The 19,626-nt window shown below is 35.2% G+C and overlaps 1 protein-coding gene across 1 annotated transcript in view; it reads left to right on the top strand.

Moving 5' to 3' along the window:
* The window catches only part of LOC145661090 (uncharacterized), a 53,934-nt gene extending 39,718 nt beyond the window's left edge, over positions 1–14,216 (top strand). Inside the window, exons 13-15 of the mRNA XM_081726535.1 lie at positions 2,556–2,619; positions 7,714–7,823; positions 13,101–14,216. Of these exons, the coding sequence (XP_081582661.1) occupies positions 2,556–2,619; positions 7,714–7,823; positions 13,101–13,241 (315 nt within the window). The 3' untranslated portion in view covers positions 13,242–14,216. The remainder of the gene's footprint in view (positions 1–2,555; positions 2,620–7,713; positions 7,824–13,100) is intronic.
* The last annotated feature ends 5,410 nt before the right edge of the window (positions 14,217–19,626 follow it).

Below are 19,626 nucleotides of genomic sequence, written 5' to 3'. Positions count from 1 at the left end.
AGTGAAGTGCATATAACCCTATACATCTTTTTTCGTCAATAAAACTCTTCTGAAATTGGCCTATTTGTTCAAAAGTTATTGATAAATGAACATGGAGAAAATTATGCATTTGTGCTGGTGACTGCAACGATTATTTGCCTACCGCCATGCCCTTAGGTGATACGATACTACTGGACTGCGAAATGTAAATTTTATTACCATTACAATAACATTTGTGTCTATTGTACATTTAAAACAAAATTTTTACGAAATATCTCGTCCATTTTCAGTACATTCTGTGCAAGTTTAGTTTAAGTTTCTCGTGGTTATTTTAGGGACCGAGATTTGCAAATTTCAAAATATTTTGTTCAGTTCTAAGTTTACATTAATGATGTCTTCATTACATTTTATTATGACATTTTCATGTACTTAGATCTTGCACTTAATATTTGGGAAGATTATTAAGAATTCCAGACGTGACGGTGATTATTGAATATTCTGTAAATTTGAATGCTACAGGTTTTCACTAAAATACTTAACAACAAAGAAATTGATCTCCGTTACGCATAATCAGAAATATATAAATATTGTTTTTCATACATAATCAATTCAAAGAACAAAACTTGGAAATATTACATAAAAAGAAAATATCAGACTGTGTTTGGAGAGAATGCAAATGTAGTCGTGTTGGTTCAAGGATGTATATTGTATACGGTGCTGTTGGTTGAATCCAGATAGATACTGGATTACAAAGCTTTGAGCAGCACAGTTTTCTGTGTAAGTGTAACATCAACTAATCAGAATCGTAGAGGCATACTTGTTGAGGTATCGATTTTAATGTTTAAGTAAGTAGATATTACACAGTAAAAGATACCGAGCGTTTTGTGAAATAGTAGTCTCTCTCTCTCTCTCACACACACACACGCAGAGAAAGAGAGAGACGCACTCACAGGATTTGATAGTTAAGTTCGGAAGAGAAACTTCGAAGAGGAGAAAGGCATATGTATGCTGCATCTTTTTTAAAGATTATGGACTGGACACAGAGCTTTATAAGAAGAGTTAGTGTTCGGTTTTATTCGAACACAACAGTATATGTATATATTTTTACCATTGAAAATTAACGTAATTATTTATGACTGGAGCCCGAATAAATTTTAGAATGTGTTACGAAGCCTCCAGATTCTAAACAGAAACTTTCTTCTCCAAATTAATATTGAAGCAAAAATAAAGTAATCTAAAATGCTTAAACACGAATCTTTTTAAATATTAATGCGTATGGTCGTGATGTAGGAATGTGGGAATAATTTTGATCGATTGATTAGTGTTTAATATTTCTCTTGATCTTCGAGGCTATGTCAGACTGCTTACGGTGGGTTCTGGATCACTAGCGCGGCTTTTATCGGATGCCTAGTATCTCCACAAACCCTTTACTACGGCACAGAAAGCATCCACGCTACCCTTATAGCCATAAAGGTGACTGTATAGTACGATATTTGCATTAGTGTTTCGTTATTACATATAACGAATATTTTACAGCTTAAGAAACAACAACGCAGGAACAAGAAATCTGTCAGTGGATCACATTTTTTTCTAGTCCGATTATAGTAATTACTGGTTACTTCCCATAAGTAATGTTTAGTTACTTTCCACCTTTTTTTCATAATCTCTCCCCAAGATTTTTTTTATTGGACACTTTCCAACTACAACATTTTACGTGCATATTGCCAACGAAAACTCCATATCTCGTCCACCTAAGACGGCATAATTAAATTGGCTCTGTATTCGTTGAATACATATCGTAGAACTCCACTTTATGTAACATTCTCTTTTCGCTGTGTGTTATTTTTCTGTTTCTAGTATGTTTCTCAAAATTTTTGGGCACTCGGCCTGTGTTCGTCCTTATGAATTAACTTCCTTCCTCTACATTACTGGCAAAATTATACCACAATTCACGTTTAATTATTTAATAATAATCCCGAATACGAAAAGTTTTTTTGAGAGCTACTGTTATATATGTATATTTCCTCATAAACTTTCGTTCTCTTTTGTTATGCTATCACTAGGTAAAATATTAAAGAGAATTGAGTAATACAGCACGAAGATAAACACCCATTAACAAGTTTTGTTGTAGAGAATCCTAAGTAGTCCTGATAGGTGGCCAACCAAACTGGTTTCACTGTATTTCCTTAAGAAGTAATTTGTTTTTAATGGTGAGAAATAGAATATCTGTGTGAAGTAAATATCTTTCCGTTTGTGTTTCTGTCTAATCTTTATTTTTCCTCCTTATAGCTGTCAAGAGTTTATAAACATTGACAATATTCACTTCAATGAAGAAGAAGAAAACTTCTTCATGCCTAAAATTTCGAAATGAAAATTATTTATTATAAGTACATTTAAATGAGATGATGCATTTTCTTTTCTCTTGATGAGTAGAAAAAAATTAAACGTTATTTTAAAGTTTATGCAGTAGGGAGAGTTCTTTAAAAAAAAAAATACAGAACCATCAGCAACTATCTTGGTGAAGGGAATTTTGGGGGAATATTTTTTTATCTAAATTATCAAAGTTATTCCTACAGGAAACAGGCACGAACATTTACCTCAGCAAGTGGGAAAAGATGGAGCCGTCAGAAGATAAACTAGGTAAGTATTCTAAACGAGAACGCCGTTCGGCAGTATCTTTACTCTTTCATTTTTTCCTTTTATTATTTAAGGAGCAATATCCAGAACTTTTTCACTATAAATATAACACTTGGATTTAAGGGTCTACTTACTTACAGTGACTTGTATGGAGCTAGTTTTGTAAGGATTATCTATGAAATTGTTTGATCATCATGATTTATTTCTTCATTGTTACGTAGTATTCGGCCGATAATAGCAGTTTCCAGAACACTTTACCTTTTGGTGATGTTTCTTCTAATGATATTTTGTCTAATTTAAGCTAATAGTTTCTTTGCTTTATTTTATTATTTTAAAGTGTGAATTTAAAATAATAAAATATTTTGCGGTGCTTAAGAGTCTGTCGAATTAAATTCTCGACAGATTACCTAAGTTTTTTTTTTTTTTTTTTTTTTTTAAAGTAAGAATAGAAGCAAAATTAAAATATGGATATCAAAACACTAGAATTTAGTAAATATGACTCCATAACGTATGGCGCAAACTCGTAGCCATCCTTTATTGCTCTATTTCGCAGTTACTTCTTAAGTTGTAGGGTGCTATAATTTCAAATTATAAGGATAGGTTCCTTTTCTTACAGTAAAAAAATAAAATAACACAAGCTATCAGTAGACGAGCAAACTGAAAACCATTTTGTAGAAATGTCAGTACAAAAATACAAACAAAATCAATGTCCTGAGGACAATATATATATAGGGTGTTAAAAAATGTGTGACAATATTTTGGGAACAGATTCCTCACATCAAAATAAGAAAAAAAAAATGATAATATGTAGAAAATGATATGTGATGGTGGGCTGCAGAAAAGTTTTTATAATATTATAAAACGTAGTTTTTCCTACAAAGCATAAGTTCAGCGTTTCACAAAAGAAACTAAAATTTCAAAACCAATACCATGTAAATAGATGGCGGACGAGATTGCTACAACACCTAAGCACCTTTTCTTTAATCATGCTTCCGATTCTCAAACAAGTATGTTCATTATCACGTTTTGTTGCAATTTTTAACGCTGATCCTATAATTTTGTGCTTCAAGGTATGTACAGGAGCGCGACATATGTGGCAAAAATTAAATTACATCTGTAAAGTTTGTCAGAATACGAAAAATACTTTACGGTTAAATTTGTTTCATTCGCATCGCTTTCCACGGAACAACTCTACTAGTCACCCGTTTCATCATTGTCACTTGATACAGAAAAATTAAACGAAATCAATGTCCTGAGGAACACTTCCTTCTACAAGCCGGTATATTGCACTCCCCAATTCACATTGTATAGCAGTTGTATTTACATTTATTTCGAAAGCAGTACCATCACAATCACGAGTGACACCGTTGCTATTACCCTCTAATGCTTCGTCTCTACCACAACCGTCAATTGCATCTTGTACGATATTTTTACGTTGGTAACTGGACATAGATCGGCGCTTATTCGATGGCTCGGATTCTAAACCTTTCAATAATATACCTTGAACAGCATACTTTCTCAGTTTTCGTGTAAATAATTCTCTTGGCATTAGTTTTTCTTTCAGTAAACATGACTGCTCGAAGTCGGACTCTTCAAGATGTTTGGAACAAACACGAGTGTTTTCATTTAGCACAAAATTTTTCCTATCGATTTTCTTGAGCCATAATTTATATCGATCTAGTGATTTCTCACGACTTGGAAATAAAAAAGGATATGTTCTCAGCTTGAATCGCACAAGAATTACAACTGAAAACAGCACGTGTTAGGCATTTCTACCTCAATTCACAGACAGCACGCGCTGTTCTAACACGTGTTTTCTACTTCGCACCAGTTTCTTTCAGAAAGAAATGTTCCAGGGGGTCTCACTTATATTCGGATGGGCACATTATTTTCACACAGTACTATTCTATTTATTATATTATAGACGTATTATTTTTATATCTTCCGGGTACATTCTCAGAACTTCGGGAGACAGTGTCACCACCAAAAACATGTGTGGAAGAAACACTGCTTCGCACAACACTACGTAATCACTGTTCTCTGTCAATTTTTTTGTACTAATGCTGTAGGAAAAGCAATTAACAAAAACGTCCCTCAAGAATTCAACACAAAGCAAGACTGCTAACAAACCCAAAACACAATCTATTAAATCCACTGCACTATTAAAGATTTATCAGCTGCGTACAAGGAAGTAGTTGCTCACTCACATTGAGTTCCTCGCGTAGCCCACGAGTGACGTCAGCATTTGCGATTCATCAAAAACAAATGCCTATAGAAGCCGAACGAGACGGCCTATCAAGATTTTAAAAAATACGCCTCATTTTTTGTTACTCTTTCTATTGCACCAAACTTGTTTTTAACTCGAACTGCTCCTTTAAGAAGTTCATAGCTCCACTACTATGGGACCTATCGTAGTCGGGTCAAGATATCACTGAGGAACTGGTATATGAACTATCCAAGAATGCGCCAGTACTTGCACACCAATTTTTAGAGAGTCAGGTAGAGGGTGATCAAGTACTCCCAGACAGCCTCTCTAAAAATTATTGTGCAAATACCGAAGATTCTGAAAGATGGATATTTGGGTAATTCACCTACTATTTCCTCAGTGATGTCTTGACCCGACTACTATCGGTCTATAGTAGTGGAACTATGGACCTTTAAATTGCATTTTTTTTTTTTTTTTCACGTTTTTGGCACCCGATAACTACTTTAACTATGCGCTTTTGACCACAGGTCCATATAAACTTTTTTTTCTTCTTTTGATGTGAGGAATCTATTCTCAAAATATTGTGACAAATTCTTGTAATCCCCTAATATATATATATACAATAATGTTATAATTTCAAATATTTGGTTTTTCAGAGGTGATCAGTTCCTTTAATTAATTTTCCTTATTTTCGCAAATGTCTTCTTAGTAATGACAATTGTTCGTGACTCGTTCATATAATTTCGGGTTTTCCGAGAACAACTTCTCTTTAATCTTGTCTTGTTGGTCATTTAAACACTGATAAAAAAAAAAAATAAATAAATGCACTTTCATTCATTTTTCGTGAAAATGTTTGTAATAACTCACAATCTTCCTATTACGTACACGAATTGGATTTCCAGCTGTGAGGTTTCTCTATTGTTGGCCAAGAAGTTTTTTGTATGTAGAATTTTAAGTCCGTGAAACAAAAGTTCATAAGCTTAAGAATTAAAGTAATTTCATATTCTCAGAAAGAGGGGCCTATGGCTTAGTCGTTAAGTGCTTATCTCTGTTGCGATAGGCCTTTGATTCGATTCCAGCTCATGTGAATTTATGAAATGAAATTTCTAGTTTTTTCTCATGCACCGAGGCTAAGGGAGACGATGATGATAACAATGCAATGGTGGAATGAAGACAGTGGAAGAAAAGGAATAACCCCGTGGAAACCTTGTGTGGAATAACCCCTCTCTCAATGTTCGTCTACCACAAAGCCCATTTGGTACGAGCTGGGATCGAACCAGAGGCCCTACGCAATTAAAATGAGCGCCCTGGCACTAAGCCACTGAGGCTTATGTGAATTCGTGATTGACGGCATTGTGCCCTTGGATTTTCTCTTAGTTCTCCAGTTTTCTCCCATATTCTCATTCCACCAAGTCTTTTATAATAATATTCACATCCATTGATCAGCAGTTTCCTTTATTATTTGAAGGCCATTATCATATAACGTTCAACAAAAGATTTAATTTTATTAAATACAGTGTTTCCAAAATAACTATATTTGTAACATTGTTTCAGAGTTCGTATGGTGTATGGATTGATATGAGTTATGGAGTTCGCTCACGTGGTTCAACTTTCCAGCGTCTTATAGTTAAATAAATACAGTGGCCCACATCATATCCGTTGTACATGACATGAGTCGTTGAGTCTTATGCAGTTGTTCACATATCTTAGTTACTTGATCTTTATGCTAGTCATATTATGTCCCCCCCCCCCCCCCAATATTTTGACTTCACGCTTACATATGTTATCTAAAGAAAGGAAATTGTCGGTAACAATCTTTGTAGATTGACACATCGATTTCATAAGGAGATTGTATTTCCTGAAAATAGAAAGTATGAAGCAGTTGCTACACCTCAGTAAAATGATTGAGGGCTTACAATATTGCTTCATATCATAGAAATTGACAAACACATTGCCCTGTTGTATGTAAAAATGGATGGGATTTTGTAAAGTGACAATTTTTTAACTCAAGCTGTTGACACTTGACTGCTAGAATATTTCTGAAATTAGATTGATATATATATTGTTATAACAACAACGTTATTAAGAGTAAACAATAGAGTTGGTAAATGTGTAGCATATGTCTTTTCTGTGTGCGCATTTCATTTCTACTGGAGGTTTCGCTTTAACTAGTTGAATTTTGATCTCTTTTGTGATCTCTTGATGTTTCTTACCTTTTTTCTCTATACCTCTATACACTTTATGATTCAGGCTGTGTGAACACAATGTGATGTAAAATCGGTGATTTCCTTAATTTTTCAAATATAATAGTGTTTGATATTTAATTTGCTACCTCTCATGTTATGTCAGAGGTTATATGCTTGACACTTCTGATCTGTTTTCAGATATTACATTTCGACTCTCTCAATTTCAGTATTATTTCATCTTTTTGCGATATTTTAGGGTTTTGAATTCTGCAGTTCTTGATTCATTGCGTACCACTAAAATTAACATTACCAATATAGGACAATGCATGATTATAACTTTCTTATAAGAAATATAAATTCCAGTGGCGGGTCTTGAGGATGTGGCTTTGGTAAAAGTTAAAATTTTATCGCTACAAGCCAAGGGAAGAAAGCTGTATACAAGAATTAGTGCATTAAGTACGATTTATTCGTAGCAGTACAATTCAAATTTTTACTGATGTGACTTCCCTCAAGAGCTGCCACTGTGCTTATTTTCGTTTCGGGTATTCCGTAAATATTATTCGTAAACTTATACTGAAACAAATAGAAGATGATTTTTGATAAGCCTGTATCTGGTACGTTTTCATGTAGCTTATGTATGTACTGAAGCGTAAAGAAAATATACGAAGACAGTAGTAAAAGGATAACTTTATGGTGTTGTTACAGATCGGTTGGACGGCTTAGTGAAGAAGAAAAAGACGGAGACCTCCATCGAGGACTGGCTACAACTTTCGGACGACTACAACAATCGTCCAGACGAACCAGGGAAAAAGAGGGTAATTATTTTTCTCTATAAATGTCACAATTTAACTGTTCAAATGTTAAATGAAAGGACATCTTGAAAGCAATTGGTACCATTCTGCACTCGTTATAAATTTTTTCACAGATAAATGAGTGAGTTAAAACAAGATTTACAACGTTTTTCACATGTTATTCAACAAAAGAGGGAGAGAGAAACATTTTTGAAGACCAGTAACATTTTCTAGGAGACCTCTTAATCAAAATATTCATTTTTGTGATTAAAAAGCTCTTTATATTGTTCATATGAAGATGAAATATCGAAATACTCACTGCCTGTACTTCAAGGAGTCAAGTACTTCACGTGAAACAAAAACTAAAAAAATAAATTGAGGGACAATAATATAACCGGGAAAATATAGTATGTGAAAACCGCCAATTATCTTAGCGAATCCTATCAGTTGGTGACTTATGTTTTCTATTTTTTTTTTAAATCTTGAATATTTTTCAAAGTACTATTTTTTAATGCGTTCCTTAAAATCAGTCAAATAGAGCACGGATTCCACGTAATCCGATTATTTCTTCATCGTTCGAAACTATCTGTAACGTACTGGATATATATATATATAACGGAAGTGCCATTTCTTTTAGTAGATCAAAACTATTTGGAAACTTTAAACTAACACAATAAAAATAATAAGGAAGCACGTAAATAGTGTTTCTTCATTTAAACAGGTTTACGCAAAATGGAAATCTACAGGTAGTATAAAAGTTACCTCCATAGCAATCACAATCAGCACTCTTTTAGAATTTTCGAACATAAAGAAAACTATACTTCACAACTCTAATTGAATTTTAGCAACACAGGAAATGTTCTTAATATCAATACAGATATCAATTGAATATAATATATGAGACTTATTTTTTTAATTAGGGGTTATTTTAAGATAAAAACTGAAATATGCAAAGGAAGAAGTTTAATTATCTCCATTCCTGGTCCTATCCATATTGAGATATTTCTCAACGTGTTTCCATAGTTGAGACACTTGTCGTAGCAGTAGATGAGCTTTTGTAGACCCTCACCAAAGAAATTTGCCACCAGCTCAGATAGCCAATCCTTCATGATCTGTTTGGCTTCATCAACGTTGTTGAACCGCTTCCAGCGAGGAATGTATTCGAGTGGAGGAATAGATGAAACTAATCGGGCAGCGTTGATACTGCCAAATGGCGGTTACCTCGTATCGCATTTCAATATCATGCATCAATGGGTCGATGATGATTGAGGGGCATCCTGATCGTTGTTTGTCGTGGACATTCATGGGACCGGCGTTAAACATACATACTCACTTTGCCGCCAGCGTAGATAGCTAATTCTGGACGGTCTGTTTAGCTTCATCAGCGTTGTTGAACCACATTCTAGCGAAACTGGCAATAAGTGTGCCACTCTCACATTTTTCGCGGTCAAAAACCTGATCACCGGTCGTATCTCACACTCAGTGGGATTTTCAATTACCTGCACCACATCCATTATCCATCATAACCACACTAAACGTTCCACAATGTCCAACGGTGAAGTAGTTGCACGCACTTTCAGGAATAAGGAGATAAAATACTGAAATAAGATAAAGGTGGAAATCCCATGAAAATGTACCAAACTTTGGGCAGAAAAAATACCGAATGACATTAAAGAAGAACGAAAGCAAACTCCTCGTGGGTAGCTTGCTTCAATGCAAAGTCGCAACCTAACTGAGTTTGGGCACCATGATGCACAAGTTGACAGTTTCCACTGAAAGTTTATAATCCGTGAGTACACCTTGCAGGTCAATATCTGAAAAAACCAAATAGTTTCTTAAACTCAAAAGCTAGGATTATAAACGCTTAACACACATGAGTAACATGTCTGTATCATATACCTGTTCAGGAAGGTTCTGTATGAAGTAAATTCACAACGCCCTCTTCCTGACAATAAGGTCAAGGCATATTGTTGCCACGGTGAAAATGTGAGTTTCAAACTTGAAAGTGGGCATTTTGGGCAGGAGGATAACTTAAGGTGCAAACGAGCAGTTTCTGTGACCATCCAAAGATGACTGGTGATGATGACCAGGTGAATTTTTGTGACTTTCACTTCAGCGGATAGAGGAGGAATTGTAACATCATCCATGAACGACTGTGGAAGATAATTCGTAATAAAGACCTGGATGTGAGGAAGGTTAGGGTAAAATGGATTACGAAATATTGAACTTCGGTTAGATGCATGAACGGTTAGTGATAAATGAGGCAGTCTCAGCCCAATTTTAAGGCAGTGGCGTCAGTTTTATGTAATGATCGATAATCATGGACGAAGTGGGATTGTATTTGGATCATCTCATGTCCAAGCAGAAGTAGGATACACCACTACACTACATCAGTTCACCACACGTAAAGAAGGTCAAGGCAGAGTAATCCATTGCAAAATTCCTACCCACTGTCTTTTGGGATTATGAAAACATCCTGCTATAATTCTAATATGGCGAAATCATAATCAGGGTGTCTATCGGTCATGAAAGTCAAGAATTTAGCTTTCGGGTCACGATTTTTGTATCTGTACAAAAATAAGTTATAGTCTGAAAAATTTTGTTCCATAAAACGTCTAAAATCACCACCGAAAATGCCTATGGTCAGCGTTAGACGCCACCAAATCGCAGTCAAAGGACGCTTCTATTGTTTGCATGAAAATTTGGCCTAGTTCGCACCCAAATTCACTCTTGAGAATGTTACAAAATTTTATGTTTTGGTAAAGAAAAGGTCACGAAAAAGTCACGAAATTTCATTTTTGAATTTTAGTAGACACCTTATAATGCTTTTTTTTTTTTTTTTTTTTTTTTTTTTTTTTTTTTTTTTTTTGTCGAACGATTAACATGCAGCATTGTGTCGAACGATTAACAGATTTGTAAGCGATTGTTGTTCACACAGAGTCCTGATTTCTGGACTTACATTTCATTGATTTGCAAGATTGCAGCAGCTTTGTAAAAAGTGCACTTTGTTAAAGGGAAACCATATCAAATAAATTTAAAATTAGCATTGTTTTTTACTCAGATTCTATAATAAAGAATACTCTTACCGTGTTTTCCGTAAATTTTCTTCATCCTTGTCAGTAATTTTAGTTAATTAGTCTTCAACCTTCGTCTTGTCAATTTCTCTACTGTAAGTTGAACACAAACCATACATCTTCTTCCTATATTTCATATGTTCTTGTACTATGAACTATGGCCTCGCACGGTTTATTTTATTGTATACCTAAGTAAACTTACAGCATTTATAAGAATTACATTTTTAAAGGCATGTATGTTACACACTGTAAATACTATAACAAACGGTCGCCGCATCTTACTTAACGCCAGCCTCCAATGTTGGTATACCTTGATTCTGCAATTAATTTCTGTAATACCTGTTGTTATTACTAAAATTTGCTTCAGTGGATTCGATAGCAAATAACTAAGAAAAGTATTATCACTGTTTTTGATCTTGAATTCTTCATTATAAAATTCCATTGTTTATGTGAATTTATTAAAATTTTATTTTGGAACTTTTATTTTGACGCAGTATGATTCATATACAGATATCTCTACCATGGATGATGTCTTTCTTTAGTCTTTGATAGAATAGTTAGTTATATATTCTGGTAATCCTGATACTGCTTTGGTGTCACTGACGTGTTCTTACGTAGCTTTATTTGGCTCATCTACTTTCCCTCATAATTGTTGTTCTACAATCTTATTGCGCGAAATAACTTTATAAACTCTTACGAAGAAATGTATCCAAACGTTCGATCCAACCCTGTAGGAATGTCTAGATTTTTTTTTATTTATGTAGAAACCTAGCTGCTGGTCTTCCATATACCGTATTCTCTTCCGCGATTTGCACACTTTTTAAATTCTGTTTTGGTAATTTAAAAGACGAGGCGCGTAAAATAAAATATGCGGATCTTTTAATACAGGTCTTCATCTGAATTTTATTGTAGTGTACGGTAATTAAGAATACAGAATTTTTAAAACGACTACCAGTATGTTCGTATGCACAGATTACGGAAGTTTTAGTTTAGCGTGCCACGATTATGCACTAAAGCTGAGTGAGACAGTGATGGTGATAATGAATGAAAATGGAATCAAGGAAATGAGAGGAAACGGGAGAATCCCGAGAAAACCCATGCACACGGTGTTTGTCCACCACAAAGCACATTTGCTACGAACTGGAATCAAACCAGGGACCTTAAGCACCAGAAGTAAGAGATCCTCTCTTTCATCACAATACATGCTCAATTGACGTGTATTTAACAAAGAAAAATTCGTACCGTACTGAAGAAAAAAGTGCTTAAATACTTGTACACGGAGCTAGGGTACGCAAAATACGCGGTAGAGCAAATTACGTGGATAAATACGGTATTATTAGTAAGAATTCTCAAATCTACTAATCGTTATGTGTAAAAATATATTTTTTCTTTTCTTCTAACTCTAAGGAAAACTTAATTTTAGGATGAATGTTATTTAGTTCAGTAAGAATTTAAGGATTTCTCAATCTACAGGAAAATATTTTTATAATAGCGTGTTGTTTGTGATAATTAGTTTTTTGCCTGCTAGTCTGGCAAAAATGTTTCATGTTACTTTCACATGGAAGCGAATACATTAAGAAATAATAGTTTCGATATGTGGATCTATTACTATAATACAACGTTTCTCAAACTATGATTACCGGATTACAAGTGGTTCTCCAACTCTTCCCGTGTGGTCCTTTTTAGATTGAACATCAAAAAAGACAGCAAAATACAATTCAAGTGTATTCCATGTCACACAATAGTTGAGAATCTCAAGAGTTTGGGAATTAATAAGCAAGCGTCTCTCAGAACTAACATTTTATAAAATGTATTACCCTATCTACTCTATAAGATATTCTTGATAGCCTTTAATTATTAAAATAAATGAATATGTTTCCTTCTTTTTAATACCAATATAAAATTAAAGGAATTTTAATTAATACTGTTTAAAAAAAAATGTGGGTATACTGGTATTGAACGTATGCTCAAAACATAAGATAAATGATACATTTGATTTCGAAGGAAACAAGAGCAATGTGATCCGGTGAACATTCTGATTCAATAAAGGAGGTTCTTGGAAAAAGTTCGAGAAACACTGCTGTAATACATTCATTCCGTACTTTTAGAAGTGAATGTAGAGTAAATGCAATTATGTTGAAGTAGAAATTTGTGCTTCTGTGTGGTAGCTATCTTTCTTTTTCTTATATAATACTAAAAATTCTGATTTTTTTTACTTTCGTTCCAGGTACGATGGGCAGATTTGGAAGAGCGAAAACAACAGGAGAGAATGCGAGCAATTGGATTCGTTGTGGGACAAACAGATTGGTCTCGGATGACAGATCCTACTTTCGGTGAGAGTGCCCTTACCCAAACTAAATATATTTAGTTGACATCTGGACAAGTGAACTTGATATACCTCAACAATATTTCACATGGAATCTTTGTGTTTTTATTTATCATTAACATATCTTCACTAAACAATCTCTGATTTCGATTTTCAGTGGATGTGTTAGTTTCTGTGCACTTTCAAAAACAAGAAGTGGAAAGTTAAAAGATTTCTGCAAAAAACATTTTATATATATATATATATACAATAGTATTTTTTTCTTAAGAAACAAAAGCAGTTTGCGTGTTCATTAGCCTCAAATAATAGTGCTTCATAATTAAATTTTAATTTAAAAAACAAACGAAGAACGATCTTCTTTTACTGTTTAAATATATATATATTCGTGTGATCCTGGTGTGTGTAGTGACATAAGTGTTTCACAGGCAACATCTGTTATCAAACATCCTATCAGATTCATATATAGTTGGGTGATTGAATGAACTGTTTTTCCCCTAGTATGACTGGTGATTTTCATGTCATTTTTATTTGTTTGTTTAAAATAACTGTTGAAATCTTGATAAAGTACAAAACTGATCGATTTAAGAACTATTCAGTAACTGCTTAAAATTAGTTCTTACATTCCAAGGGTGCGAAAACACACTTTATATATACATATAAATTAATTATGTATGACCTATGAATTGTTTTACAGACGACGTACAAACAGTTCCAAAGACTATTTCTGCTGATAAAAGGAAAAATCTTAGAAAACACATTGCTATGCAAGCTGCGTTGGAGATGTTCATAATGTTTTCGTGTAAATAAATAACTCACTTGTTCTTAAATTGTAATTGTAGTCAGTTTATATTTTTCAATAATGTTGATAAAAAGAACAGTCTTTAAAATGAGCTAACCACAGCACACTATGTTGTGTGCTGTTTTTAGGTATGTAAAGATGGATCAAAATTCAGTTATAAATAAAACTGTTAATTTTGTATAGCAAAGAGTAATGTAATAAACCCTTGGTACGTAAAATATTATTTTATTTCGACAGTTCCTAATTTATGAAGGAATACCACTTCAGATTGCTTGTTGAAAAGTTAGAAATTTAAAATGCATTTGTTTTGATTGTGTTAATAATATATTTTTCCTTGAGCTATAGCAGATAAATACAGGATAGAATGGTTCAATTACGAGTACAGTTGAAACAAATAATTTTTGCAGTTGAGAAAGAAATGGAACATGGAACGGTTAAAGACGCTTGAATTAATAGTAAAATGATTTTTATTATTCATAAACTGACAATCCTTCTTGTCATTTTCGTGAATTTGAATAATTGTAATATATATAATACAAAATCAAATGCTTTTAAAAAAAACTGGTTAAGAAAACTTACGGTATCCGTCAAGGACTTCGGTAGGTAATTAACGTCAACCGTTCTAACTTGATATCGAAACACGTGATAGCATCCACTAATGCACGCTGTGAGATACATATTCTAAATTAAAATTAAGTGCTAACCTTGTATCCCAAAAAATATTGTTATATTAAATTATTTCAACCCTCACGGGTTTCCATCAGTAACTCTTCTTCCGCTACTATACTTATTGTTGATCGTTAATTCACGTGGGGAACATCCTTGAACCACCAAAATTACGAATATGAAAAAAGAAAAATACATTTTAGTATAGTTTGTAGAAAGTGTACGAAGTATCAGAAATTATTTACTGTGTCAGAAACCATTAACACATTTTATCTACTATGAATATTTTTTGCTACTCCAATCTTATATTTATCTGCATTTAAGTAATTAAAATACCCATACAAATCATGTTTAGGCGACGCGTTTAATTACTCTATATTCTTCGTTCTGAAAGTTCACGAAAATTCCAGGTGGACATGTTCGAAGATTATCAAAAGCAATCTACGAAGTCATTGATTAAATTATGTTCACGAAGTATCACCACTCTCATTAAGTTTTATACAGAGTTAATTGAAATTGCTTTTACTAGCAATGATTGGCTTATAGGTTTAACGTCTGTTTAGCTCCGAGACTATACGAGACGTGGGATTCATTTAGAATGGTTACAGCTTAGCGTGGGATCTGCCGAAGGAAAATCAAATGAAACGTATATAAAGAAATGATCTGGGGTCAAAGTCGTTAACTTTTCTAGAGTAAAATAAGAAAGCATTTCAGTTTACGTTTTGCAGAAGATGAATCAGCAAAAGAACTTCCGTATACTAATCTTCGATATGTTTGTTTCTGGTAACACTTATTGATAGGTTGATAGACAGTATTAGATTTCCCTTATACTGTCTGTCCCAAGGTTTCTAAAAATCGTTCAGTTTTATGTTTCGCGATTAGATCGTGTGGGCTAAAGGAGACGGTGGTGATAGAACTGAAGGAAGCACGAAGAAACGAATGAACCTACGCACACGGCATTTGTCCACCACAAATCCATTTGATGGAGCTGGCGTCGAACCAAGAACCCCACGCATTAGAAGTGAACGGACTACCACTGTGAGACCGCAGCCATCAGATGGAATTAAAATATACGATGGATACTTGTATAAATCTATAGATTCCTATTGATATATGCAAAACTATGCAAAACCACGAATTCCAAGAAGTGGCGTACGCAGATCATTAAGCGGGATTCAATCTCATATTCTTTGAGAACAAGCATGATTATATATATATATATATATATATATATATCTTAACACATATAGTAAATGTTTTCTATAGTACTTCTCTTAAGGGGGATTTAAACTTTACCCCCTCCCCCTCTTTCTTGTACACCGTTCCTAAAGAGGCGACTCATCTGTAATTACATGAGCCGTTCTGATAAAATATTGTTGTTTACACCCATGCTAAAAACAGGTGAGTTTCGTTTCGCAGTTGTAAAATTATGGTAGACTTCCAAATTATGTGAATTCAATACTGAAACGTATTTAACTTCCAGTTGCAATCGTGCGATAATATCTGACGCTGAATCAAAATCAAAAACACTTTCTCGCGGTCTTGTACAATTATTACTATATATAGAAACCAATATTGAAACAGAAAGTTCTACTAATTCTTACCACTTCCAGTTTCAGAAGAACTTAAATGTATTCTTTGGACACTGAATCCATATAAAATCATTTATTGCTTCCAATTACCATTTTCCTTCTATGGAAATTAATATTGAAACCGGAGGCAATATTCAATTTTTAGAACTTACGTTTTAGTAGATGAATACAAGTGGAGGTGGTATTTTTCCTTGGGAAGCTAAATCGATTCCTGAAAGTCGCTTCTCGCGATATCTCTTTACTGTTCTTGCTCTATCGATCAATATTGAAACCTCATGGTTTCATAGAGTTGGCAGCATTGTTAATCTCATGGTATCACAGTGTCACCCCCTATCGATATTTTCATGGTACAAAATTTCAGTTTTTTTTGCCCATTAGTTTAAAAGTTACAAAAGTCTGTCAATATTAATGGTCTACCCTGCATGCAACATCATTGGATATATTAATCAACTTGTGTTTAGTGATAATGTTTTAATATATGAAAGAAATACAGTTATCTTCCACTGAATTAGGCACACCTACCTAGTACCGTGTAGGCTCCCCCTCTGTCCTTAAGAACTGCGGCGACAAGCCGGGATAATAACCACTGGCTTCTGGACGTCATCTGAAGGTATTGAAAGCCATGCTTCTTCCACAGCGGCCCATAAATGTTCCATGTATACTGGTGGGGCTATCTGCTCCGTACAGTCCTTTCCACGACATCCCACAAATGTTCAATTTGACTCAAATTTAAACTGCGGGCGGAAGCATACATTAACTGGAAGTCAGTAGAATATTCCTCGAACCACTCACTATGTCTAACACAATCCAGGGCCTGTGGACTAGACAGTTGTCTTGCTGGAAAATGCCTGTCCCGTTGGCATGAACTATGGTCATGAGCAGGTACATGGTCCCCCAGAATATCCACAAACAGGTTGATATTTAGATATCCACTTAATGCGTACTATTGGTCTTAATGATGCTCAACTAAAGACATCCCAGGCCATAATAGACTCCATAACCCTGTACTGTACCAACCTTACATGGGGGATCCATGACTTCATGCTGTTGACGCCAGATTCGGACTCTCTCATTGCCGTGGTTCAACTGGAATTGGGACTTACCGCTCCACGTTATCTGTTTCCACTATTCCATTGTCCAATACCTGTGCTTTCGAGCCCATGCAAGGCGTTCAGTCCGGGTCTGTGAGCAGGGGCACTCGAATTCGGCTGCGGCTCGTGAAACTAAGATGATGCAGAAAACATTGAACTATCCGCACACCATCACTTCAGATGGCACCTTCATTGAGCTGGGATGTGATTTGCGACAGGGTCTGGCCTCTTATTTGGTTCGTACGACATGGCTCAGCTGGCGCAGTCCACATTCAATGAGGCACCGACCTTTGCATTTGACCTGTTTCCGGATCTCTTCCCTGCATTTACATAGTCTCGACACACCCTTGCAATTGTGGAACCCCAATTGATGCGTAATCTCTGAAATGAAATACCCCATTCGTCGAGCACCAACAATCTGCCCTGGATCGAACACGCCTAGGTCTCATGCTTTTCTCATTCCTCTTGTTATAACTAATGTGCCGTGCAGGCAGAGATCCTGCCTGTTTATACCTTTAAGGCGAGTTATCGGGGCAACGTATATGTAGGCGTGGCAGTGCGAGAACTTTAAACCATCAAGTGTGCCTAATTCGGTGGCACGTCAGTGAATAATCCCCTTTACTGAAATCTACGATGGAACACGTGGTCATGACCCTACTTTTCATGCATAATCTTGCTTCATCTATCTTATGTTTTATATTGGATGGTAACTCGCCGTGGAATCGATTCATCAGACTCGTAAGAAACTAATAATCTTACTTGAAAACAAATTTAAATAAAGTAGTAAATATATATTGACGTTATTTTGTTTCCATTCTTTCTTTGTACGTGCCAGAACATAAAATGTACATAGTCAGTCTACTAAGTTTCGAGACTGGCAACAGTTCAATGCGACGGATGCCAAAATCTGGCAGAGTAAAAGCGAATTAGTTAGTGTAATACCTGAGGAACATGCTATGAAGAGTTCGTTATTTTACTGCAGCACTGTGTGAGTTACAGTGATTCAAGTGAGATGTTGCGCAGTGTGTTGTCATGAATACGAAAACAGTACAAAGAGTAGTAATCAAATTTTCCGTTAAACTTGGAAAAATCCGGCAGAAACGATAGAACTGATTAATATTGCATACAGAGATGAATCTCTATCTCAAGCCAATGTTTCCAAGTGTTATGCTCGGTAACTTCCGTAACTAAGGGTGATAACTGAGGACCTGAACATTGGAAAAGATATTGTTAGAAAAAAATGTGGAATAGGTTCTTCAGGAAAGAACGTTGTGCCTGATTTGTACCACACACACTGATTGACAAACAAAAGGAGGAAGCAAGGAACATGGAGCTTTTGCAACTTGAGTTGATGAAAATGAGAGACCCAGATTGTTCAAAAACATCATAACTGGTGGCGAGTTTTATTTCACGCGTACAAGCATTCCACAGAGCGCCGATCAGCAGATTGGGTTGATAAAGGTTCTGCGCAGCAGCCGAAGAAAACGCGTCTTCAAAAGTCAATCGTGAAGAAGATGATGATGTGGTGGTCTTCGGCTGAAGACGTGTGGTTCACAAAGGATCCATAACCGAGGCTCATATACCACAGTAGCAATTTACAAAGACATTAGGAATCGGTTGAGGAAGAGACATCGGCATGTGAGACTGGAAGTTCTTGATTCCCACGAGTGTCTTCTCGTCCATGATAACGCACCTTGTTGCCTGCATCAACCCCTTCCTTATTCTCCAGACCTAGCCTCACAAGATAGGGTCACGCAGTAGCTCCGCTGAGATCCGAACGAGATAATTGTGTTTGCATTTGATATGTTATAACTAGACGAATCCCAAAGTTATACGTGCCACCGGACGGAATATCGTGAGTTACAACATATTTTGTAATGTAAAAGCTACAAAAAAAATTACCAGGCAGAATAGTTTGAACCGAGTCATTTGTTCGGAAACGGTTGAGTAAATGGAAAACTCAGCCAACACCTATAACATCCTAGGGTCCCAGGTGGGATCCAACTCAAACTTTGCAAATGGCAAGTGGGGTCAAATAGCACATCGTTTGAAAGCTGTTGTAAAATGAAAGAAAATGTAGCAAGTCTACGACAACCCTGTGCAAAACGGCGGCGAGTCAAAATATAAACAAAAACTTAATTGAAAAGTCCATGGCCACCCCTATAAGTTGGAAACGGTGAGACAAATGTGAAAACAGGAAAGAAAGTGTGGCATTATTTTCAAAGTACAACGATTTAAGTTAAAATATCTTGTCCCAGGTGGGGTCCAACTAAAAAGTT

This window comes from Thermobia domestica, chromosome 9 (assembly GCF_964235325.1).
Source record: "Thermobia domestica chromosome 9, izTheDome1.hap1.1, whole genome shotgun sequence".
Lineage (NCBI taxonomy): Eukaryota > Metazoa > Arthropoda > Insecta > Zygentoma > Lepismatidae > Thermobia > Thermobia domestica.
The sequence above is the reverse complement of the archived record's forward strand: the minus strand, read 5'-3'. Positions and strand labels throughout refer to the sequence as shown.